Source organism: Schistocerca piceifrons, chromosome 7 (assembly GCF_021461385.2).
Source record: "Schistocerca piceifrons isolate TAMUIC-IGC-003096 chromosome 7, iqSchPice1.1, whole genome shotgun sequence".
Lineage (NCBI taxonomy): Eukaryota > Metazoa > Arthropoda > Insecta > Orthoptera > Acrididae > Schistocerca > Schistocerca piceifrons.
This window is the reverse complement of record NC_060144.1, coordinates 250,936,714-250,964,231: the sequence shown is the minus strand read 5'-3', so window position 1 is coordinate 250,964,231 and position 27,518 is coordinate 250,936,714. Positions and strand designations below refer to the sequence as shown.

The 27,518-nt window shown below is 42.4% G+C and overlaps 1 protein-coding gene across 1 annotated transcript in view; it reads left to right on the top strand.

Moving 5' to 3' along the window:
• LOC124805602 (myrosinase 1-like) overlaps positions 1 to 18,856 on the top strand; it is a 108,345-nt gene extending 89,489 nt beyond the window's left edge. The window contains exons 9-11 of the mRNA XM_047266169.1: positions 7,011 to 7,145; positions 9,116 to 9,222; positions 18,730 to 18,856. Of these exons, the coding sequence (XP_047122125.1) occupies positions 7,011 to 7,145; positions 9,116 to 9,222; positions 18,730 to 18,856 (369 nt within the window). The remainder of the gene's footprint in view (positions 1 to 7,010; positions 7,146 to 9,115; positions 9,223 to 18,729) is intronic.
• Positions 18,857 to 27,518: the final 8,662 nt, after the last annotated feature.

The window sequence follows — 27,518 nt, the reverse complement described above, 5'->3', positions numbered from 1 at the left end:
AAGCTTATGATGGTATATTTGACCACTTTCTTTTGCTTTTTGGTAACCACACAAAAAAACCTGCATCTTTAGGGCAACGTCCGTGAACACAGTGGTCATCTGTGGAAAACGTATGAAAGTAGGTGGCCCATACAGGTTTTCTCATTGCTATAACATCATTCAGAGGTGCAGTTCGTCTAATGGCCAGTCCATAATAACCGTGAAGAAGGTCTATTTCAGTTTCTGTCAATCTGCCTCGGCCAGACAGAGATTTTCATCAGACAGCAACTTTCCTTTCATTTCTTTTCGTATCTTCCTCAATCTAGCACCCATTCTCTTTTGCACGTGTCCACAACACTCCAGTTTTGTTACCAAGTTATCACCATAAATATTGAACTCATTAATTTTATTGAGAGCTTTAGAGTCCCCATCGCCTAGGTACTTCGTATATCTAACATTATAACGAACACCGACCTTTGAAAGATTTTTAGAGCTCCATCACACTCCATACCTCCACTGTAACCATCAACAATAATTCTTAGGACACCGATGTTCAATATGTCCGTCAGTGTTACCATGGCAGGTGTGGCAGTACTTAGATACGCACTCAAAATCATAAATTTTTCCATTCTCCAGAGAAATAGCACTTACAACGCCATTCAAGGAACAATGTCCTCAGCGTTGCCATGTCCCATCAAGTGCAACAGCAATGTCCCTGCACGCTTCATAGATGCTTTCGACACAACCGCCAAGGAAACGAAAAGTATTTTTATGTATTTGCTGAGCTTACTGGGAGGAGGAGGAAGGTCCATCAAACCACAAAACGTTTGAGCAGGCTTTTCTCCTTTCCCTGTTGCACGCATTGCATACACTAACTTCAAATTCACATCATATGAATTATGCACAATGTTTGAAGTACTTTTCTAGGCAGACTTATTGCAGGATCTACACAGAACAACTAATTTTGACGCTAAACCCTTCCTGCTACTTTGTTGTTGAGTTATTTCCAGACAGCCTACAGCATCACATTGTTTACATTTCGCCACTTCCTTTATCAAAGAAGATAAGATGCCCACATCAACAATAATGAATCCATAATTATTAACACAAAAATTTCAACCACCAGGAGGCGTGCCATGTGGGAGTTTCTTCCCTGAAGAACTGAAACATAGGTTACTTTCAATAGTGTGGCTTGCTTTGTTTGTGAACTGGTTACCACGGAATTTCCTTTTATTAAATTTCTTGATGCGTGGCATAGGTCGTATTTATTGCATACTAAAGGATATGTGCTTCCACAAATATATGTAGCACTTGGGCAACAAACGTTCAGTAACACGTGAAGAAACCGCTTCAGCGAAACAAAAGTAATACTAGCAAATATAATCATTTACAGACACTAAAACCTGCACTGTTACCAACATATGCAATGAATAATACGTATAATCGCTGGAAACAGAAGGTTCACAGTTCTTTTCGAAATAATACTGGTTTCTGTAACAGAAATAAAGGGGGCGTGACGGCATACATGACCGTAACTTTAAAATTTTATATATATATATATATATATATATATATATATATATATATATATATATAGAGAGAGAGAGAGAGAGAGAGAGAGAGAGAGAGAGTGAGTCACCTAACGTTACCGCTGGATATATTTTGTAAACCACATCAAATACTGACGAATCGATTCCACAGACCTAACCTGAGGAGAGGGGCTAGTGTAATTGTTTAATACAAACCACACAAAAATGCACGGAAGTATGTTTTTTAACACAAACCTACGTTTTTTTAAATGCCACCCCGTTAGTTTCGTTAGCACATCTGAACATATAAACAAATACGTAATCAGTGCCGTTTGTTGCATTGTAAAATGTTAATTACATCCGGAGATATTGTAATCTAAAGTTGGCGCTTGAGTACCACTCCTCCGCTGTGACTTGTTTTGTTCTTCATTGCAAGTATTGTTGGAAACTGCTGAATACAATGTTTATATTTTCCTAGAAATTCCTGATTTATATTGTATTTATTTGTTTTTACAGCTTTGTCTGATGATGATGTATAAACTGTCACTAAATTAATCTGCGACAAAAACTTTTCACAATTCATTGCATGCCAGTTCTGACTGGTCGCCTACCTCATGGATGGAAGCGTATCTCTGTCAAGTGAAGAAATCTCTGCTCTCAGGACACTTTATGACGTAAATAAAAGGAAGATTCAAGAGTGGGATTAAATTTCATAGTGAAAGGATATGAATGATAAGATTTGCTGATGGCATTGCTATCTTCAGCGAAACTGAGCACGAAGCACAAGATCTGTTGACTGGAATGAAAAGTCTACTGAGCGCACAGTATGGATTGAGAGCGAACGAAATTAAGCCGAAAGTAATGAGGCGTAGAAGGAATGAGCTCTGAACGTAGAGTCTGGAATCACGAAGTAGATAAAGGGAAGAAATTCTGCTACATTTGAAGCAAAATTTTCGCGTTACGGACTAAGCAAAGAAGAGAGCTAGAAGAGAATGGAAGCAATTGAGTAGTGGAGGTATAGAAGAATGTTGAAAGTTAAATTGATTGATAAGGAACTACATCTGCCTTGTGGTGTGTGGCGGAGGGTACTCTGTGTACAACTGCCGCGTCCACCCTATCCTGTTGCAGTCGCGAATAGTTCGCGGGAAGAACAATTGCCAGTAAGCGTTCGTGTGGGCTCGAATCTCTCTAATTTTGTCTTTACGACCCTTCCGTGAGATATACACTAGGTGGAAGTAATGTATTTTTGTCGACTCGTCTAGAAACTTATGCTCTCAAAAGTTTGAAAGTAGCCCACACTGTCATGCAGAACGCCCCTTTCGCAGCGTCTGCCACTAGTGTTGGTTGATCATCTCTGTTACGCTTTCGTGCTTACTAAACGCACCTGTCACGAAACGCACTGCTCTTCTACGGATTCTCTCAGTTTTCTCTGTCAGTCCTATCTAGTACGGTTGTCTGACTGGAGGGCAAGTATTGGTCGAACCAAAGCTATGTAAGCTACCTCCTTTGTTGGGATAAAATTTCATGAGGATTCTTCCAATGAATCTTTGTCTGACACCTGCCTTTCCTGCGATTAGTTACGAGAATTTTTACCGAAAAATAAACGAGTAGAAGAACTCGAAGAAACACTGACTAGAAAAAGGAATACGATGATAGAACATCACGGTATCACATTTTCTGATTGTACCTTCTGTTAAACGTATGTACAGAAAGTTTAGAGCACATGATGAATCACCACAAATGACACTATCTGCTTCTAAACCTGACATCAAAGTTTCTAACGCTCCTAGACATCTTAGTTCACAAGTCGCTGCTCCTATCGTTCCTGCAGTACGTTACCATATGGCGGTGGACGTAGCGATTTCAGACATTCAGACCAGAATTGTGTACTGCACGTGACACCACTTGCCTAGCTTCAGTCGCGCAGTTTCTACAATGAGAATCTTCAGTATACCACGTCGATCCGGCTCCCTCTCTGCCGGCAGCCATCTCTTGGACAGTCTACTGAACAATCCTAAAACCACCACCTCCAGCTATTTGGACACAATCCATAGTTCCACACCTGCAGTGATGGTAATAACATTTAATGAGAGACTGGGTTGAATGGTACAGACAGCCACACATAATGCAAAAACGACCTGATCGGCTTTCATGTTATATTTTCGTTGATTTATGTAATATAACTTTACTGACAGCTATCAGCTGGTGGCTTTCTGACCAGTGTTTATGCTACTCTAGTATACACTATCATTTATACCAGGGCCGGCCAGAAATTCTGCACGCGTGCGGTGCTCTTGCACATGTGCAACTTCCGGGTCACAGCGTGCACGCCGCAGCCGTCAGCGTTCATGTAGTGCATGTTTCTACGCACAGATGTCGCTCCTCTGTTACACAAAGTGCGTTATCGACACCTCGTATGTATATCACAACCTGGGCTGTAACTGTAAGACCTGTTGCTTCATCGAGCGCAACAGAGAAAGCAACAAAGTATTTAGCCTTTTTTATTAGCTGCCTGTGCAGATCGCCGGCCATAGCACTGATACGTCTTGTCACTGTTTGTTTCTTGAAACCTGCTAACGTTCGTGGGACACACAAGTTCTGCAGCATCAATAAGACACCCTTTCACAAACTCCCCTTCGGAAAAGGGTTTCCCAGATTGTGCAATTCTTAATGCGATTTTAAAACTTGCTCGCAGTGAAGATTTAGTGTGGTTGCCATTCTGGAAAATTGAAAACAGTACATTGTACAGCGTACAGTAAAACAGACATAAATGTAACAAAAGAAACTAAGAGTTCAAGAAGTATCAGTTACTTTGAAGTACAGTAAAATCGAGTTGATGTGTCTCATCAATTTTCTGAAGGACATTTAATTTTGCTTGCCGTTCTTCACTGTTGAGTACACTACACTCCTCTTTGTGATACGTATTGTAATGTCTTTCAATTGAAAACTTACTCTGGACGCCTATTATTAGGCGGCACGGCAAACACTGTGAGTTTTCACCAATTGCTATAAAAAAGAATTACAGTTCCCAGTCATTTTTAAGCGACTGAGAACATAGATCTCCCGTCCATTGCTCTTTCACAGTACTTGCCATTTCTCAGTACTTCTCTGTTACGGTTACGGTCACCAGGGGTAAACGAGACTGGATATGTTGCGCTCTTGCTTGTACCACAGGGAAGTGGAGCCGCCGCCGTTCATTTAGGACACATGTCTAATAACGGATGTTGCTGTCGCTCACTGTCGCACACGTGCGCACATGTGCAGCACTTCCGCACGTCTGCACACTGTGCAGCGTTTGGCCGGCCCTGATTTATACACTGTCCAGCCACATTAATATGATCACCGTCCATGTACGAGGTCAGCATGAAATAACGACTCACAGTCGGCATGTGACAGCACTGGCAATGGAGTGTGTATAAAGCATGTCGGGATGGGTGCGGGGGGGGGGGGGGGGGAAGAGGGGGACGCCGCAAAATGGAAAACTGTTCAGTAGTTGTCGTAATGTGGAAACGGAGCGATCTATCTGACGTCCAAAAGTGCATGACAATTGACTTACGGGCCAAGTGTGGAAGCATTCCGAAGCGACTAAGTTTGTGTAGTGTTCGCGTGCTGCCATGCTTAAAGTATACCGTGCGGTGCGGTGCGTGCCAAAATGACACATCCGAAACTGGCGCCGACACAGCTGTAGTACAGCACGGGTCATCGGGCCATAGACGAAAGTGGTGAACGACGGCTGCGAAAATCAGACTGGCGAACAGGCGTGCAACTGTTGAGGAACGGACCGCCCAGATGAACCAGGAGGCTACCAAGAGTGTCTCCTCAACGACCGTTCAGCAGAAGTTGCTGCGTTGGGCCTCCGCAGCAGGCGCTTGGTTCGTGCACCCATGCTGTCTACTGTTCATCGGCGACAAAGGCTGGAATTTGCACATCAGTACCACCATTGGAAGTCCCACTGAGTGGCAACAGGTAGGGTTTCCAGATGAATCACGTTTTACGTTGCATCAGACAGAAAGCAGACATCCTGCAGCAATTGTCAGAACGATCCAGGTCGGCGGAAGGAGCGTTATGGTCTGCGGATTTTTGTCGTTGAATTCCCTGTATGGTTTAGTTATTCTGTAAGGCACAATGAATCAGAAAAAGTATGCATCTATCCAGAATGAGATTTTCACTCTGCAGCGGAATGTGCGCTGATATGAAACTTCCTGGCAGATTAAAACTGTGTGCGGGACCGAGACTCGAACTCGGGACCTTTGACTTTCGCGCGCAAGTGCTCTACCCACTGAGCTACCGAAGCACGACTCACGGCCCGTCCTCACAGCTTTACTCCTACCAGTACCTCGTCTCCTACCTTCCAAAATCTCATTCTGGAAACATCCCCCAGGCTGTGGCTATCTCCGCAATATCCTTTCTTCCAGAAGTGCTAGTTCTGCAAGGTTCGCAGGAGAGCTTCTATAAAGTTTGGAAGGTAGGAGACGAGGTGCTGGCAGAAGTAAAGCTGTGAGGACGGGGCGTGAGTCGTGCTTGGGTAGCTCAGTTGGTAGAGCACTTACCCGCGAATGGCAAAGGTCCCGAGTTGGAGTCTCGGTCCGGCACACAGTTTTAATCTGCCAGGAAGTTTCATATGCATCTATCCTTGGGGACCATGTCAACAAGTACATTCAGTTTGTTCTTCCTCGGTACGATGGCATCTAGTAGCTGGACAATGAATATCTCACACAACTTTTAGTGTACGTGCCTGGTTCTAAGAGTACCAGGGTAGGTTTACCATATCCTCCTGGTCACAAAACTCCCAGGGTTTAAACCCAATCGAGAATATGTGGGACCATCTCGATTGGGCTGTTCATGCTATGTATCCTCAACTGAGAAACAGAGGAGCTAGTCAAGGCTCTGAAGTCGGCATGGTTCGACATCCCTGCCGATAACTCCCAGAACTTCGTTAACTCTCTTCCTGCTCGTCTCGGGCTGCAAAGGGTGGTTATTGACGCCTTTGATGGGTAGTCCCGTTAATGTGACTGGACAGCGTATATATTCTCTCTGTCCTTCAAGCTATAACGGTGGGAACATTATGAAGCACTCTACTTTGAGTGGGTAGTGATATACGAGTGGAAATGAGAACTACGGTACTTTCTTGCCGTTTGTTTCTAGTTACTATGTCGTTGCTTATCGTTGGGATATTGTATGGAAGACGCCGCTGTGAAGTCAAGAAGCGTTTTGGCAATTCTCCGCATTTTAGGAATACGTTTGCAGATTGGGTAGAGCATCTCACTCCGGAATTTATTTTTTACAAATCCTAGTGAAATTCAGCAAATCACGTGTCTTGTTGCATTTACTCTTTACTGATAGGCTGCGTTATTGGATGAATGATCCCGTTCACAAGTCCCTTTAGTACAGCCCTTAATAACCCTGTCAACACTAGGTACACCTGGCTGCCTTTCATTGAATAGCGTGACATTTTTGATCTTTCGAATATAAGCGATATAAATCTTTCTGTACATCCAACAGGTAATCCCATGGGGATTCCGTAAACTTCTGAACTGGATTGCTGCTGAGTACCCGGAATACCCCATAATCGTGACAGAGAACGGCTACTCGGACTGGGGCGAACTGGATGACAAAAATCGTACGGACTACTACACGGTGAGTATACAGCTGTCGTTACGTTTGTACAATCAGAGATGAGGCTCCGATTACTGTACACTTGCAGACAAGTACAATGGAACTGCTACAAATAATTATCACGTTAATGACAGTTCAAAATGATACTTTCATAGGATTTTTTTTTTTTCAAATACGATTTTAATACTAACTGTGTTAAGTACTTTGCTAACGGACTTAAGAATCAAACTATTTGTGTTTGGCTACTGTCACGAGGCGTGCCTATGAAGGTACTAGGCATTAAAGTAGTGTTTTGTTCATTCTGAGATAGAGGTTTCTTCGAGTAACTATAGCAATATCTAAGTGCATGGTGGTGCTGGTGTGCTTGTGTCTGTGTCTGTGTGTGTGTGTGTGTGTGTGTGTGTGTGTGTGTGTGTGTGTGTGGTCTGAACGTGCTTTATGTTTGCTGTGCACCATTTGTTAAATGTTTCATCTTCACTTCCAAATGCGTTCGTAAATTATAGTTTTGAGGAAACGGTCAACGGAAGAGATACATTTGAGGAATGACCATCCAGCAGTCACGGTGACCATCGAGACTTTCAATCGCAGCGGCTCATTAGCTCGTTTTATTCCACATAAAGCGATTTCAACCAAAAAATTCTGTTTCCTATCCTCCCAATTAAATCCTTGGAGTTGTCGAGTGAATACTTTGTGTGCTGTCTCATCTAACCAATTGCTGAAAGTTTCATTGTATGACCTTTAGATTTCCCACTGTTACGGAGTTGTCTGTTAACTGTCAATACGATTACTGTCATTTGTTTTGAGTGAGTGCTGACTATGCACATCGGGCGTACAAAAAGGTGGAGTTCCATAAACACAATCCGCAAAAAATTGCAGCAAAATGTTAGTGACTTCTTAAAACAGCACGCTGATCGCTGCTGAGCGCTACTGACGGAACAGAACTGGTCCGAGTCTCTGATCATCCATCATGGACATGGGACATCGGCTGGTCAAGTAATTATCAAGGATGTTCGCCAGTATCCGTGGTATTTGAGATGTTATTTTATTTTATTTTGACTGCCAGTTTTGACATTCCACTATACCATCTCCAGGCACAATATGTATCTCTCAAAAATAAACGATATTGTCATACAGTGCCATATATTCCTGGAGGTCGTGATTTCAAAACTTAAAAACGCAGAACAATCAATCCGTATACAAAGTGCTTCATTCCAAGAATTGATTGCAATAAGTTGGCCGTTAAAAGATGCTAAGGGAAAGCCAAAGGAGACGAGCTTCACGCTTTCTCAGTGACTATTTCAAACCCTCACGGGAAATGCTGCTGTCAGTTAGTACAGGTCAATGTCAACCATTTTTCTAGGGATCATTGCGAAGGAAACTTACATTTGGTGCAGATACGAACTCGAGTGCCTAGCAAATAACCATTATTCACAGCAGCGCATAAAGCTGCCTACTTCAGAGGGCCAAATAACACAGAAACTGGACAAAAGCAGACTGGCGGCGCGCAGTGTGGCCTCTTTTAAAATGGTGCAAGGCATTGAGTGCATCGACCCCCTACGAGTTGTCTACCCCACAGAGCGTGGAATAACTCCATTAAACTGTTGAAGCGTATAGGTCACGTTGGCAATTTGAAAGAGATTAGTAGCTCATCTTGAGACTGAAGTGGTACGCACAAACATGAGAAAATTATCTGAAACCCCTGCGAGCACAGCCAAGAGAATCTTTGGCCACGCTTCTGCCGAAAAAACAGTCCATTGCGTTTTACACTGCATCGCCTTCACAGGTCGGTAATATTTTACTGTATAATGTTCTTCAGTGAAAGAAATTCGGCGTTGCATCTTCGTACTGTTATTGCAAGGTAAATCAGTTCCTAATGACTAATTCATAGGCTGTATTAGTAGCATTTTTACCACTTGTCTTTTTTCATTTGAGATAATAATGTTGTGACAATGAGTAAATTTTGAAATATTTAATTGTGCATGGTTTTTCAGAGCTACTTAGCAGAAATGCTTAAAGCAATCAACACTGATGGCAACAACGTGATTGGCTACACGGCTTGGAGTCTCCTTGATAACCTCGAGTGGACTGATGGCTTTGCGTAAGTAGTAAATCATATTTGAGATATGGGCACGGTAATTAGATTACAACGCTTTTGTCTTTATCTCTCTTGCTACTCAATGTGTTTGTGAGGAAGTTGGAGTGCGTGCCGCATGAAGGGAGTAACAGTTCACACCACCTGCTTAAATCAAGTCTGCTCCTTCTCCATTCTATGAATTATGGTATAGATTCTAAGCAAAGGCAAAGAAAGAAACTCCAGACGTAGAAATAGGGTTTCCAGAAGAACGGTAGGACACACAAGAAGAGGCAGGAAAACGAGTATTGGAATAAGGACGGAAGTACAAAGAATAATTCTTTATTGCGAGACCTGCAGCACATTATGCAGAGAATTGGCAGGCAGTATGCTGCTCGATATTTTATTTTAATATACAAGATTATTTCCGATTTATTGCCTTCATCAGTACGTATCCTCACGTTGTAGATTGATATATGTCTACTCAGAGTAAACTATTTCTCGTGCTTGTAGTTGTTGGCTGCAATATTTCTTTCAGTGACCGTTTCAAGCTGTTCGATTATTTGCTGTCGTACGTATATTAAAATATGTATTTATTATCTAATAGTTATAGAAAGCAAGTTTCATATCTAGTTGTTTGCTTAAAGGTACTTCTGTTGTTCCGCGTCGTGTAACAGCACTACTTTCAAAAGTGGGAAAATGGTATGGAATTAGGATAAAAGTAAGCAACATCAAAATGAAGAAAACACGATGGTTCCGCCAAATAATAATTGCAAGCGCAGTCCATACAGAAAATTAAATAGTTGAAGTACTTAGCAAGTTTGGTGACGGAAAATGCAAACTGTGTTGAAATAAGTTGAATGTGTATGGGTAAAATAGCTCTGGAAAACAGGAATGGTATTTTGATTACAAACAATATTTCAGTAGAACTAAGAAAGATATTTGGAAAGAATTTTATCTGGAGTTAATGTTATATGGCAGTTAAACATGGGCGGTTAAAATGCAAGAAATAAGGTTCTGGCGAAAAATGCTAAAAATGAAATGGACTGATATACTGAGTCAGTAAACACTTTAAAAAGGCAGGAAAGGAGACAGGAATAAGAGAAATCATGAGAACAAGAAAAATACTTTTGGTGGTGAGTATGTATTGAGAAGACATTTTCTCATTTAAAGATTCGCCATAAGAGAGATTACAGAGAAAAGAGAGAAAGAAAGAAGATGGTTTGTAAAGGTGAATAACATAAATAATGAAGTTACGAATAGATTAGTCAAGATGTATGGGACTGAGGAAGGTGAAGAGCGTGTACAAGTACTGAGGAAGATGGAGACTGGTACCTGCGGAATGGCAATAATTGTTCCATTGGTTAATCAGCAACACAAGTTATGTTAATGAGAAACACACACGCACACTTACTTATGTCAGCCCTTCCGTATTAATGTCACCCCCAGAAATATTGAAAAAACCACATACTGTACTCTGATTAGAACTATTTATTATCTGACCTTTGTCACATGGCCCAATAGCATTGTAACGTCGAGGGCGAAAGGATTCACCGCTCATCTTACTTGGAAATGACGTCAAAATGACATGTACGTATCCAGCATCACATTTCCAGTAAGCGAAGTGTGACATTGACACCAACTGCTCCCATGCGATTATGGATCCTCGGGAATCGCAGAGACAGGGTACATTGTGTGATCAAAAATATCCGGACACCTGGCTGAAAATGGCTTACAAATTCGTGGCGCCCTCCTTCGGTAATGCTGGAATTCAGTATGGTGCTGGCCCACCCTTAACCTTGATGACAGCTTCCACTCTCGCAGGCACACGTTAATCAGGTGCTGGAAAGTTTCTTGGGGAATGGCAGCCCTTTCATTACGTAGTGCTGCACTGAGGAGAGGTATCGAAGACCTGGCACGAAGTTGGCGTTCCAAAACATCCCAAAGGTGTTCCATGTGATTCAGGTAAGGACTCTGTGCAGGCCAGTCCATTACAAAGATGTTATTGTCGTGTAACTAATCCGCCACAGGCCGCGTTTTATGAACAGGTACTCGATCGTGTTGAAAAATGCAATCGCCATCCCCGAATTGCTCTTTAACAGTGGGAAGCAATAAGTTGCTTAAAACATCAATGTAGGCCTATGCTGTGATAGTGCCACGCAAAACAACAGGCGGTGCAAGCCCCCTCCATTAAAAACCTGACCACACCATAACACCACCGCCTCCGAATTTTACTGTTGGCACCACACACGCTGGCACATGACGTTCACGGGCATTCGCCATACCCACATCCTGCCATCGGATCGCCACATTGTGACCGGGATTCGTCACTCACTCAACGTTTTCCCACTGTTCAATCGTCCAATTTTTACGCTCCTTACACCAAGCGAGGCGTCGTTTGGCATTTACTGGCCTGATGTGTGGCTTACGAGTAGCCGCTCGACCATGAAATCCAAGTTTTCTCAGGAGTCTGCCTATTACACATTACGACCCTCTTCAACTGTCAGTGGTCTCTGTCAGTCAACAGACGAGGTCGGCCTGTATGTTTTTGTGCTGTACGTGTCCCTTCACGTTTCCACTTCACTATCACATCGGAAACAGTGGAGCTAGGGATGATTAGGAGTGTGGAAATCTCGCGTACAGACTTATTACACAAGTGACACTCTTATCACCTGACCACGTTCGAACTCCGTGAGTTCCGTGGAGCGCCGCATTCTGCTCTCTCACGATGTGTAATGACTACTGAGACCGCTTATATGGAGTACCTGGCAGTGGGTGGCAGCACAATGCATCTAATATAAAAACGCACGATTTGGCGATATCTGGATACTTTTGATCACATAGTGTAAAAGTTCATTTCGCAGCAATGTAAGCTGTCGTCTTAGATTCACGCCTAGTCACAACCTCTGAAATATCAACATATTGCAAACCAAACAGCCAAATGTTTGTAACAATGAAGAATATACATTTTACTATTACTCATTTCACTGCAGCAATTTAAGCTGTCCTATTAGGTTCCTGCCTGACCACAACCTAGGAAAACGCGATATATTGGGAAACAAATAATTTGTGATAAGTGAGGAATACAAAAGTCATTGCTGGGCGTTCCCTTGCAGTAATTTCATTCTTGGTTTTCTAATCACATAGAGACACAAAACCGAAGGAACAATTTCTGAGAGACGCACCATCCCTGGCGGGCCGCTTGAATTTACACGCGCAACGGCCTGATAAGCTAACTTCAATGCTAATTAACTAGGAAACGGCGCAACGTATAGATTTTTTTCTTAATAATTATTTCTCAGGCAATCTACCCTTCAACACCCTTACAAGCTTTTCAGACTGTTTCTGACCACCCTGTATAGTGTGCTATTGGTGTTGACGTTGGTTTACTGTCGATTGTAATGGGAATCGCCGAACCGTTGATACGGATTCACTCTCTACCCTGTATTCCTATTCATGATGAATCCGACTCCGTTACACCGTTCTCTGCTATCATTGTTATTAAATTATATTCTTCTCTTTAGCAACCCTTATCATCTTACGATTTGACTTCTCTAACCTCCATCGTATCTAGATTGAAACTTTTCATTTCCCTCTGCAAATTTTCTAGCATCCCTACCACGCGCCAGCCTATAGAATGTTACCCTTTTCTTGCTTCTTTAACTTTTTTTCCCATGATCGCTTTCCATTGGCAGTCCCTTCCAGGAGATTCGAATGCAGAACTAATACGAAATTTTTTGTCAACGGAAAGATCATCAGGACACTTTTTCAGGTACAGCCCACATTTTTCAGTGACTGACTTCGAATCCTGTACTCAGAACGTTTTGATTTCCAGTCAAAGACAATACCACTAAGCCGCTCTTCGATTACATCCTGCAACTAATTGAGGACGTTAGGTGTAAGTGGTACTATGAGATGAAGAAGTTTACACTGGAGATGATAATGTGTCAGGTCGGCTCAAACCGAAGGAGTGATGAATACTCAAAGGAAAGTCTGAATGTTAGAATGGATATGTAATACTTACATCTCCTTGCTAAAGGACACTTTCAACATTGGCCGAAACATTGGTTTCATAAATAGAGGATACAAGGTGACTTGGACAGGATTTGTGTAAAGAGTGGCAGCTAACCCAAAATATACACTCCTGGAAATGGAAAAAAGAGCACATTGACACCGGTGTGTCAGACCCACCATACTTGCTCCGGACACTGCGAGAGGGCTGTACAAGCAATGATCACACGCACGGCACAGCGGACACACCAGCAACCGCGGTGTTGGCCGTCGAATGGCGCTAGCTGCGCAGCATTTGTGCACCGCCGCCGTCAGTGTCAGCCAGTTTGCCGTGGCATACGGAGCTCCATCGCAGTCTTTAACACTGGTAGCATGCCGCGACAGCGTGGACGTGAACCGTATGTGCAGTTGACGGACTTTGAGCGAGGGCGTATAGTGGGCATGCGGGAGGCCGGGTGGACGTACCGCCGAATTGCTCAACACGTGGGGCGTGAGGTCTCCACAGTACATTGATGTTGTCGCCAGTGGTCGGCGGAAGGTGCACGTGCCCGTCGACCTGGGACCGGACCGCAGCGACGCACGGATGCACGCCAAGACCGTAGGATCCTACGCAGTGCCGTAGGGGACCGCACCGCCACTTCCCAGCAAATTAGGGACACTGTTGGTCCTGGGGTATCGGCGAGGACCATTCGCAACCGTCTCCATGAAGCTGGGCTACGGTCCCGCACACCGTTAGGCCGTCTTCCGCTCACGCCCCAACGTCGTGCAGCCCGCCTCCAGTGGTGTCGCGACAGGCGTGAATGGAGGGACGAATGGAGACGTGTCGTCTTCAGCGATGAGAGTCGCTTCTGCCTTGGTGCCAATGATGGTCGTATGCGTGTTTGGCGCCGTGCAGTTGAGCGCCGCAATCAGGACTGCATACGACCGTGGCACACAGGGCCAGCACCCGGCATCATGGTGTGGGGAGCGATCTCCTACACTGGCCGTACACCACTGGTGATCGTCGAGGGGACACTGAATAGTGCACGGTACATCCAAACCGTCATCGAACCCATCGTTCTACCATTCCTAGACCGGCAAGGGAACTTGCTGTTCCAACAGGACAATGCAAGTCCGCATGTATCCCGTGCCACCCAACGTGCTCTAGAAGGTGTAAGTCAACTACCCTGGCCAGCAAGATCTCCGGATCTGTCCCCCATTGAGCATGTTTGGGACTGGATGAAGCGTCGTCTCACGCGGTCTGCACGTCCAGCACGAACGCTGGTCCAACTGAGGCGCCAGGTGGAAATGGCATGGCAAGCCGTTCCACAGGACTACATCCAGCATCTCTACGATCGTCTCCATGGGAGAATAGCAGCCTGCATTGCTGCGAAAGGTGGATATACACTGTACTAGTGCCGACATTGTGCATGCTCTGTTGCCTGTGTCTATGTGCCTGTGGTTCTGTCAGTGTGATCATGTGATGTATCTGACCCCAGGAATGTGTCAATAAAGTTTCCCCTTCCTGGGACAATGAATTCACGGTGTTCTTATTTCAATTTCCAGGAGTGTAGATACATGTAAATTAATGCAGATGAAGAGGAAATAGAATTCCGTAATGTTTGAATACTCCATTAGTAGTGTAGCGCTTGACACAGTCACGTCGATTAAATATTTGGGCGTAACATTGCAGAGCGATATGAAGTGGGACAAGCATATAATGGCAGTTGTGGGGAGGGCAGATAGTCGTCTTCGGTTCATTGGCAGAATTTTGGGAAGATGTGGTTCATCTGTAAAGGAGACCGCTTATAAAACACTAATCCGACCTATTCTTGAGTACTGCTCGAGTGTTTGGCATCCCTGTTAGGTCGGATTGAGGGAGGGAATAGAAGCAATTCAGAGGCGGGCTGCTAGATTTGTCACTGGTAGGCGGTTATAAGAGTCGAGGGACATGAAAGGGAAGCAGTGGTTGCTAAGGGAGTGAGACAGGGTTGTAGCCTCTCCCCGATACTATTCAATCTGTATACTGAGCAAGTAGTAAAGGAAACAAAAGAAAGGTTCGGAGTATGTATTAAAATCCACGGAGAAGAAATAAAAACTTTGAGGTTCGCCGATGACATTGTAATTCTGTCAGAGACAGCAAAGGACTTGGAAGAGCAGTTGAACGGAATGGATAGTGTCTTGAAAGGAGGGTATAAGATGAACATCAACAAAGCAACACGAGGGTAATGGAATGTAGTCGAATGAAGTCGGGTGATGCTGAGGGAATTAGATTAGGAAATGAGACACTTAAAGTAGTAAAGGAGTTTTGCTATTTGGGGAGCAAAATAACTGATGATGGTCGAACTAGAGAGGATATAAAATGTAGACTGGCAATGGCAAGGAAAGCGTTTCTGAAGAAGAGAAATTTGTTTACATCGAGTATTGACTGAAGTGTCAGGAAGTCGTTTCTGAAAGTATCTGTATGGAGTGTAGCCATGTGTGGAAGTGAAACATGGACGATAAATAGTTTAGACAAGAAGAGAATAGAAGCTTTCGAAATGTGGTGCTACAGAAGAATGCTGAAGATGGGTAGATCACATAACTAATGTGGAGGTATTGAATAGAATTGGGGAGAAGAGGAGTTTGTGGCACAACTTGACTAGAAGAAGGGATCCGTTGGTAGGACATGTTCTGAGGCATCAAGGGATCACCAATTTAGTACTGGAGGGCAGTGTGGAGGGTAAAAATCGTAGAGGGAGACCAAGACTACGTAGATTCAGAAGGATGTAGGTTGCAGTAGGTACTGTGAGATGAAGAAGCTTGCACAGGATAGAGTAGCATGGAGAGCTGCATCAAACCAGGTCAGGACTGAAGACCACAACAACAACAACAACAGGTTTGATCATCACGCGAGTGTTACGGAAATGCTTCAGGAACTCAGGTGGGAGTCTCTGGAGGAAAGGGGGCGTTCTTTTCGTGAATCGCTACTGAGGAAATTTAGAGAACCAGCATTTGAGGCTGACTGCAGTACAATTTTACTGCCGCCAAATTGCATTTCACGGAAAGACCACAAAGATAAGATGAGAGAGATTAGGGCTCGTACAGAGGCATATAGACAGTCATTTTTCCCCCGTTCTGTTTGGGAGTGGAACAGGGAGAGAAGATGCTAGTTGTAGTACGAGGTACCTTCCGCCACGCACCGTATGGTGGATTGCGGAGTATGTATGTAGATGTAAATGTAGATGAAAGAGCATTACAACGCGGTCACATACCCAGAAGCACATAACTGATGAGAACTAATGGTATAAACAATCATGCGGCTGTTATTGAACGCAGCGGTTCAGCAGTTAAAGAAAAATTTAGTTATCTGTGCGTATTGTGTCCAGTGAGAATGAAAAAAGTTGCATCACACTTACAGATCATCAACATCATTATCAGAGGTCATTAAATTTCCATAATTATGTTGTTTGTTCTGTACTGTATCAGAGTAAATGAAAATGTTTTAATGTACCGTTTTTTTATCACGTTATTTGATGCCATAATATTTGCTTCGATATTTTAGTTATACAGGGTGAGTCACTCACTATTGCCACCAAGAATAGCTCCGAAAGTTTTTATTTTTTTTATACTGGGATGCTATGGTTTTCTGATAGCTGCTATCGAGACGAATCCAATGACGTGTAACAGTAAGGTCTTTGAAGGTCAACGAAGGGCTTCAAAGGTGCCGTGAACGTCCATTTACATAAGTTGTTAGAAGTGATAACCATTGGTTATCACTTGCAGTGATGCAAGTGCTACAGTCTTCTGATCATGGATTGAGTGGTATTCCTTATCATATCGGCACTTATCGAAGCATATTTTGTGACAATTCTCTCTCGTTTATCTTCAGGTGTAGTTGGAACGTCTTTACAAACAATGTTCTTTACGAATCCCCACAAGAAAAAATTCAGAGGCGTCAAGTCTGGTGAACGAGCCGGCCACGAACCGTCTTCTCCGCGTCCAGTCCAAAGATTTGGGAATTGTCTCTGCGTCTCATTTCTAGCCAACAACGAAAAATGTGCCGGACACCCGTCGTGTTGATACCACATTCGTTCCTTGATCCTAAAGTTATTTCTTCCGGTAACAGACCTAATGTTCCTTGCAGGAATGTGGTGTACTTCCTACCATTAAGATTTTGTTCGATGAATCAGGGGCCTATAAATCTGTCGTCCAGAATCCCACACCATACATTCGCCGTCCATGGTTTTTGGTGTGCAACTTGACGCAGACAACATGGATTTTCAGTTGCTCAATAACGCATGTTATGGATATTAACATTTCCATGGTTCGTGAATGTCGCCTCGTGAATAAATAAAATCAATTTAATAAATGTGTCGTTCCTCTGAATCTGAAGTTGAGCCCATCGGCAGAATTCAATGCGACGCATACAATCCGTACCAGTTAATTCTTTGTGGAGTCTGATATGGTAAGGATGATATTTATGACGATGCAGAACACGAACAACACTACTCTGGCTCATGCCAGGGTCCCTTGCGATTTGACCCGAACTAACACAAGGATCTCGAACCACAGTGGCAAGAGTACCAATTTCCGTTTCCTCGTTAGTAACTTTCCTTTGGCGGATATGTTTCCGAAGCGTTAAAGATCCAGTTGTTCTCAATTTATCTTACACATATTTAAATGTACGTTGTGTAGGGTGTGTATGTTGAGGATATCTTTCAGGGTATAAGTCTCTAGCTCTCACTGAACTTCGTTGGCATTCTCCGTAAATGAGAATCATATCGGCTTGTTCTACGGAGCAATAAATCATTCACATTCGCTTGATGCGACGATACTAGTCTTACGGTTCCTAAACAGTTGAAAGGTTTTTGCACGTCAATGGCGCGTTAGATGGATACGCCGTATTCGACGAATATTTACTTTTAGCACGATATGCAAGAGAGTATTGTTAGAGCATGTGCTTCGATAAATGTCGAAGTGATAAGGAATACCGCTCAATCCATGATAAGAAGATTGCAGCACTGCATTGATACCAATGGTCATCACTTCGAACGTCTTCTGTGAATGGACGTTCATGCCACCTTTGTGAAATTCGTTGACCTTCAAAGACCTTATTGTTACACGTAATTGGATTCGTCTCGATAGCCGCTATCAGAAAATAAGTACCAAACTATAGCATCCCATTAGCAACAAAAGCTAGCGTCATATTATGGCCCCGTTGTCTCATGCAACTTTTGTCTCACAAACTTTTGAGCTCCTGTCATACTTTAGGAGCTATTCTAGGTGGCAATAGTTAGTGACTCACCCTGTTTCTTTCATCATCTTTTTACATGATGAAGGTACGATTATTATTTCTGGGTCTGTTTCCCCGAATATTCAGTTGGTCCAAATGATATAAGTTGACAACTCACACAAGTAATATTCTGCGATATTTGAGACATAAGGGCGAAGGCACTGTGTGGTCAAAGGTTGTGACTGAATGTAAATATAGAAACGATAATCATCTGTTGGGTGATACATTTACTTTGAAATTACTAATGTTGCCTTTACTTTTTTTTTCAGCATAAAATTCGGCCTCTATCAGGTCGACTTCAACGATCCCGAAAGGCCCAGGACGGCGAAGGATTCAGTGCAGACAATGGCTCAGATATACGCTAGCAAAGAATTGCCTATAGAATACTTCGAGTGATAACACCTTTCATGGTTTATGTAGAAAGACATCTTTGTCCAGCAATAATGAATAATGCATATACGGTTTTCTTCTATATGTGACTACAAACATTACATATTTTCAACATAAAACAATGTTGCCGGCTGTTCTTTTATCTGTCTTATCGTTTATGATTTTTATGGCATGTTTCCAGAGTTGCTTCAGCAACGAATGCATCATATATTCTATGAGGCTTACTGTTGTTAATTGTCCGTTGATTTGAAAATGCAACTGAAATAACTGAAGACCTACTGCCCTTAAGGCTGAAAACGACATATCGCAGCCTGTAGTGTGAAGTCTCAGACAGTGTGGCGTACGTAGCATGTCACATGATTAACAGGTTTGAGGTATGCACGAAGAGACTTCAGAATGTAAGTTACAAGTGAATATGAGAGGGCAGATAGCCTTTATTAACTATTGGACCACACTTTAAGCTACCTAATACACTTCAGCGTTGTCATCGAGTCACTGCGAACAACAGTCGGAACATTCTAACAATGGTTACTATTTCTTGACGACGGAAATCCGCTCGTTGATCACGGAGCCACTTGAGGACCGCTGTGTGAACGTTCTCGTCGTTGAAAAACCTCTTTCTCCAACCCCCCCCCCCCCCCCAACCAACATAAGCATCATCCAAGTCTGTGCTGCCTTGGTCAAATTCCAGTACAGCTGGATGCGACGTTGCATTTGGTCCATATACCCTCAAAATTTTATGGTGAGTATGTGTGCAGTTTAGAAGTTTCTCCCTGTAAGACTCGTACTGTCCTGCGTATTTCAGCTTTGGAGTACGCGTAGTTCCTCCAGCATTTCACTGCAGACTGTGTAGGACCTGTTACCTGTATCGAAGCAGTACTCTGTCTGCAGGAAATCCAGAACATGTACTCTCTTCTGACAAGGCGCCACTCCTGTTGCGCAATGATCATAACGTTTTACCACAAGTGAAACTTACTTCCTGAAGGCCCGTCGTAACTTATGACAGCTGTATCTTTACTGCAAAAACATAGAAAGATATGAACCATAAAGCAGCAGCTTGTCTCGAATCACCAAATCCAATATTGTAAGCAAACGTGTGTTGCTTGTGATACGAAGAAACATAAAATTTCTAAAATGTGTCTTTCACTCTGTTCTGAAACTTGTAAGCATACTATAATTGTGAGCCTCATCAGGACTCAAACCTAGAAGCCTGCCTTTCGAGGGCGGTAATCTCACCGGAAGCTATCACTACACGGAGATGGAGAAGGGTAACAGCAGATGTAAGACTGTGAGGACGGTTTGTTAGTCATAAGATTTTATAGGAAATTCATTGACATTATCAACTTACGCGTTCGAAATGTTTGCACCCGCCCAAGATGAAATATAATCTAGTAGAGTAGAAAAAGTTACAGAATCTCCTCCATCAGAATTTTCCGTATTTTGATTTCCTCTATAAAGACTACAGAGCTCACTCGTTAGATGCTGATCTACAGGGTGAAGATACTAGAAGAATCGTACTCGGATGACCGCAGTCTAATTTTAAAATATGATTAAGGTGAGCTCAGCACAACAGACGTTCTGAACGCATACAAAAAATCCAACGGAGCCAAAATTAACGATGACCAAAGACGCGCCAGAGCCAAAATTAACATGACGTTGGACCCAATTCTCTCTCTCTGGACACCCATGACTTCATAGAGTGAGCAAAAATACATTTAAATGACGATAACCACAGGGGATCCTACGTACGTATTAAGATTTAATTGGATGACAAAGATACAATCATTTAAAATGACATCCAGGAGCTAAAACATCCGAAGTCTATATAGACTACAAATAGCTTATTGAATTAATGCGTACGTATTTTTTGGGTTGAATCATGTAGGTGTTGTCCTGCCTATAACTGAAAATTAAGCAAGTGTAGCAACTCTGTGGATTGTGCATTACTATTATTATTATTTATTATTATTGTTATTATTTTGCCAACAAAACCACCTAGTATATCCGAGGGTGAGTGGGGTTGAGATATCCACACCAACATTGGATAACAGTTCTCTTCCAACAAACTAAGACACTAAGGGAAAGTGCTGGGAACATTGCGGAAAAAAACTTGCAAATTTATCAGCCACCAGATTTAATATCACCGATTTATACTGGACCCAGAAGCTCATCTGACAAACAATCTGAATATGCTACACAGTATAGCACACATAGGTGTGGACATATTTCGTCAGTAAGCATGATAAGCTCTGAGACTTTCCTACAGACTTTCCTACTGTTATCTAAGGCTGTATTTACGTTTTCTTTCTCTAATCTGAACGAATAAAGCATTCTATAACTAGTAGGGTTGACATTCTTCCTTCCAGAAATCAGTACGTAATTTTTATCAGACTGTGGTGAGGGTATATTCATGTGTAAAAACTACGTGTGCAACATGTGAGTTTTTACTCCCTACTAGGCCCTTGTTGTGCATAACTGACGCCTGAACTATAAATGTGTTCCTATAACTCTCCACCGTACAGTAGGTGTCGAAAACTCCGCATGAGTATCACCAAAGAGCTGTCTGAGCCTCTATTTTAAGTTCTGCAACCAGGGCCAAACCGAAGCATTATGGGATAGATGGGTTGGGTATGTTTTTATGTCAATGATGTCATTTTTCTTGAAAAATTACGAAGTTTTTTGGAGCGTTTCTTGGACACGATTACTACTGTATTACCGTTATCTGCTTTGAATACTGTCATGCTGTCTCATTCTATTCTTTCACAAATGATACTGATATTTTCGTTTTCCTTGTTGTGGAATTTATTAATTATTGTTAATAATTTTGGAGGTTTTTCTGGTAATGTCGCCCCGTTCTACATTAGTAATTTAGCTTCTCTACCCCCTAGAATTGAAGTTAAATTAATATGACTGAATAATATCTAGTTATCTGAAAGGAAACTTTTGGGTGAGAGAAGTCGCTTCCCCAACACTTTTACGCAATTATCTCGCACTCTTCTATGTATACAGTTAATTACTCTTACTGGAATAAAAGCTCTGTGGCTCTGGAGAATTCCGGCGATCGTCAACTAATTCGTAATCAGAGGCACGTCGTACGCCGTGGGGAAGCCGTCATGGGTGCTATGACGTGCTCACTCTGCCGCATGGGAATCAGTGCCTAAGTTGTGTATCAATTTCGATGAAGTCCAGAAATTAATCTCTTAACATAGAGGATAAACGACCGCGCTGCAGGCTCTACTGATTTCTCAAGATACAAAGTTCGTTCGAGTTATGAAACACCAAATAATGTACCAATCCACAAACAACGGAGAAGTTAAAATTGCGAAAGAACTGAACGTACCTTTTCCAGTAATAAAATTATGATTTCCATAAACGATTTTCCTAGCTACATTCCAGTAAACATCCTCTTGTATGAAATTACAGGTTATCAGAAATAATCATATTTCATTTCATATCAAGATGGCAGCTTACAACAACGCCGCTAATTACAATTCTACTGCGATCCTACTCTCGGCAATTCTCAGTCAGGAGTAGTCAGTGCACTGTACGTGCAATGTTCCACGTACGATCCACAGAGTTTTTACATTACGAGTCAGAGATAATTTGTCTCTTGCAGTTATAAGGAGTCTTTGAGCCATATAAATTACTTGTGCGGAGGACCAAGGAAATCCTTGAAATATAGATCTGCATTCCTTACTGTTTCTCGGTATTCGGAATACAGCAATGGAAGATCATGATATATTCGGGCCTTCCCATTAGGGAGCCTTATTCCTTAGTGAAACCATGAGAAACCTCGAAGTGCAGACCCTCAACCTTCACTCATGCGCGATATTTGGATAAGATGGATACTGAGATTCTGAAAATTAGCATCTAAAAATCACCGTAAGTTTTTTAAAACGTTAACCAATTTCGTTTGATCAAGCGCGTGAATGTTCATATTACTAATAGAGAATAAACTACAGCTTGTGTGTTTAAAATAGTTCAGTGAACAACAATAACAATCTGCTAACTTGAATAGACGGAGTCGTTGAAGATTGATGGAGTTTGTTGACAGATGGATACTGGAACTGTTGGAGATGGTTGTAAGACGAATCTTGCAGGAATCAGGAACCAGCCTGTAGAGAGGTGAGATGACCTCGAACATCACGGCACCAGACAGGACCAATAGGCGACATGAAACAATTTCAAACACTGCATCAATCGGAGGTCTTATACGCTGCAAAAGAGCGGGTTAGTAGCACATTTCTCCATCGTATCCTTCATGAATTCAGTAGATTCGGAAGAGGTTTGATCCACTGCAATGTCCACTGTATAGCGATAGATTTTATCTATTTTAAATAAGTATTTCCAAAGTAAATCGCTGCTCATGATCAATTCATTACACACAGGGTTTCTTGGACTACATGAAGTCAGATGATTATTAAATACTTTTTCTTATACCACGTAACTCGACATCATGAATTTTTCGTTTGAGCCGATATTCAAGAAAGATCATGCTTCATTTCAGGAATCCTCTCTGTGAATCGATATCACATTATCATTCTTCATAGTGAGACAAGACAATTTTTTCTATATCCAAAGTGAATAATCCACCATGGAAATGCTTCCAACGAAGACTATAAATCACCTTGCCTTCGCACCACTTCTATGCTTTCATCATGTATTTCTCTATTAAACACCTATGCCTTCTAAATTTCTTTTCAGACTACATCTGAACCTGAATTCAATTTAGAGCACATAGATAAATTAATTCCTCTTACTTTCATGATCATTTGAAATCAAATAAATCAAATCAACACAATCCTGAAAGTAAAATTCATTAGGGTCAGGAACCATCAGAACAAACCCAATCTACATACCAACCAACTTGCAAACCACGCTAAATGGCAAGAATGCAGCAAAATTTAACTTTTCATTATCGATGATTCCTGCAAATCCTAACTGGCATAACCCTTTTTTCTGATCCTGGCATTCTCAGTCAGATTAACCAGTACCTGTCTAATTTTCTCTTCCCAAGATATATGTACATCTACATATATACTCCGCTAGCCACCAAGCGGTGTGTGGCGGAGGGCACTAATCGCGCCAAAGTCAAATCCCCCCCCTCTGTTCTACTCGCGGATCACGCGAGGGAAAAACGACTGTCTGGACGCCTCAGTACGAGCTCTAATTTCCCTTATCTTTGAATGGTGATTATTGCGCGATTTGAAAGTTGGTGGTAGCAAAATGTGCTCTAGATCCTCCGTGAAGATCGTATTTTGGAATTTAGTGAGCAGCCCCTTCCGTTTAGCGCGTCGTCTATCTGCAAGTGTGTCCCACTTCAAACTTTCTATGACATTTGTAACGCTCTCGCGAAGGCCAAATGCACCAGTCACGAAACTTGCCGCTCTTCTTTGGACTTCCTCAATCTCTTGAATCAGACCCAACTGGTAAGGGTCCATGGAGACGAACAGAACTCTAGGACTGGACGAACTAAAGTATTGTAAGCAATTTCCTTTGTTGAAGGACTGCAACGCTTCAGGATTCTACCAATAAACCGCAATCTAGAGTTCGCCTTACCCGTTGCTTGTGTAATCTGATCGTTCCATTTAAGATCATTTTGAATAATCACACCCAGATACTTGACGGATGTTACCGCTTCCAAAGACTGGACGTTTATTTTGTACTCCTACATTAATGTGGATTTTCGCTTTGTTACACGCAGTAGGTTACACTTACTAATACTGAGAGATAACTAAGAGTCATTACAGCATACATTTATTTTCTGCAAATCCTCTCTGATTTGTTCACAGCTCTCATGTGATACTACTTTCCTCTAGACTACAGCATCATCGGCAAACAGTCTAATGCCGCTGTCAATATCATCAACCAGATCGTTTATGTAAATTGTAAAAAGCTGTGGAGCTAGTACGCTGCCTTGGGCACACCTGATGTTACGCTTGCTTCTGTTGAAGTCTCCCCATGCAGGACGAAATACTGCTTTCCGTCTGTTATAACACTATCTATCCAACCGCATATGACATCGGATAGACCGTAAACGCGCACTTTTTGGAGCAGGTGACAGTGCGGAATTGAGTCGAACGCCTTTCGAATGTCGAGAAATATAGCATCAACGTGGGAGCTGGTATCTAGAGCCTGTTGTGTATCATGCACAAAGAGGACTAGCTGTGTCTCGCATGACCGCTGATTCCTAAAACCGTGCTGGTTTCAAGAGATGAGCTTCTCAGAGTCTAGAAAGGTCATTATGTCTGAACACAAAATATGTTCCATGAGTCTACAGCAAATCGATGTCAGTGAAATTGGCCGGTAATTATGTGCATAATATTTTCTACCCTTTTTATTGATTGCTATGACCTGAGCCTTCTTCCAGTCCTGTGGAACTTTCCGCTGTTCCAGTGACCTCTGATAGATGATAGCTAAGAATGGTGCTATATTTGTAGCATAGTCAACATAAAATCTTACGGGGATACCGTCTGGGCCAGATGCCTCCCTGGCGACTAAGGATATTAAATGTTTTACAATTCCAGGTACACTAAACACTATGTCAGCCATCCTTGCGTTTGTTCGATAATTGAAAGGGGGAATGGTGCTGCAGTCCACTACCGTGAACGTGTTTTTGAAAGCTTGGTTTAGAATTTCGGCCTTCTGTTTATCATCATCCGTTACATTACCAGTACTGTCAGCAAGAGAAGGTATTTAACTATTTGTAGCGTTCATAGATTTTACTTAGGACCAAACTTTTTTGAGTTTATTTTTAGAATCTACAGATAAAATATTTCTTTCAAATTCGATAGAAGAATCTCTCATTGACCTCTTGACAGCTGCTTTTATTTCGCATAATTTCTGTTTGTCAGCGGAGAAGTAACTACGTTTAAAATGACTGTGCAAAATTCTCTGCTTTCTCAGCAACTTTCTAATATTTTTGGGGAACTAAGGTGGATCCTTTCACTCCTCAACATTTTTGTTAAGCACTTATTTCTCTAGCGGGTGGTGGGCAATATCATTAAATTCCGATCAATGATGCTCAATGTCTTTGTGTTCTGCGGTGAATGCTTGGAGCTGACTATGAAGACATTCATTAATGATACTTTTATTTGCTTTCCCTAACAAGAAAACTCTATGCTGGCTTTTTTTTGTGTAAGTTCCACTGATATAGAAGCCACAACAACATTATGGTCGCTAATACCTTCTTCTAGATTAACTTCCTCAAAAAGATCAGTTCTGTTTGTCGCCAAGATATCTAATATGTTCCCATCTCGAGTTGGTTTCCTAACCAATTGCTCAAGGTTGTATGTTGAGAGCGCTCCAAGAATAACTTCACGTGAGTCTTTGCTCCTGCCCCCTGTGATAAACGTAATTTTCCCACTCAATGGAAGCCAGATTAAAGTCTCCATCTGTAACTAATGGGTAATTTGGATATGGTTCAAGTGGCTCTAAGCACTATGCGACTTAACATCTGAGGTCATCAGTCCCCTGGACTTAGAACTACTTAAACCTAACTAACCTAAGGACATCACACACATCCTTGCCCCAGGCAGAATTCGAACCTGCGACCGTAGCAGCAGCGCTGTTCCAGACTGAAGCGCCTAGAACCTCTCGGCCACAACCGCCGGCATAATTGCGATATTTATTTCCTATGTACTCAAGACGTTCCCTGAAACGTTCTGCGACATTTGTTGCGGATGCTGGTGGTCTATAAAAACTTTCTAATACAATTGTCACTCCTTGTCTATAAAAACATTCTAATATAATGGTCACTCCTTGTCTGATTGACAGCTTTATCCAGACTATTTCACAGTCCAACCCAGTATCGATCTCAACTGCGTTTAAATATGTTTTAACTGCAATGAATACACCACCTCCCATAGCATCAATCCTATCCTTCCGAAACATTGTCCAATCCGAGTTCAAAAAATTTCACTGCTATTTATGTCTGGTTTCAACCAGCTTTTGGTACCTAATACAATATTGGCATTACTACTGTTTATTTCGGAGAGTAACTCTGGGATCTTACTACAGACATTTCGACAATTTACTTACATGAGATCTGTCATATTTAAATCCTTTGGAATTGCCTGTTTACGCGAACTAAAAATTTATACAGTTAGTACACCCACATCAGTGTCATGAACTGGTAATTTTTCAGGCCAACAGTTTGTTTCCCATGGGGAGGAACCTAATCTGACAGCTGTGACACCCCCCCCCCCCTCCTCCTGCACATCTAGTACAGCAGAGACTGCCCCAGGCACCCCATCCCCACCGCACCTCAAGGTGGCACTCTGGAGCCTGTTGACTGTGGCCAACAAAGCTTCTAGCTGCATTTGGACTGTGGCCAACTTCTCCTGTATCCGCACACAGCAGACACAGTCCCTATCCATGATGCGATTTACTATAAGAAACTTAAGGAAAACTACTGCGATACAAGGTTAACAGCTACACTCTAGTTGGCAGAAAGGACACTCAACTAGAAGAATAATAAAATGTATGATAGATGCTAGATCTGGTGCTTATTTTCCCGCTAGGGGCCATCTAGTGAATACTAAAGAAAAAAACAGTGATCTACAGTAAACTTCTAGGGGCTATCTAGTGAATATTACTAAAGAATTAAACGGTAACCTACAGTAAGCTACACCTACTGATTATCCCTCGTATTTATAATGTAAACAAA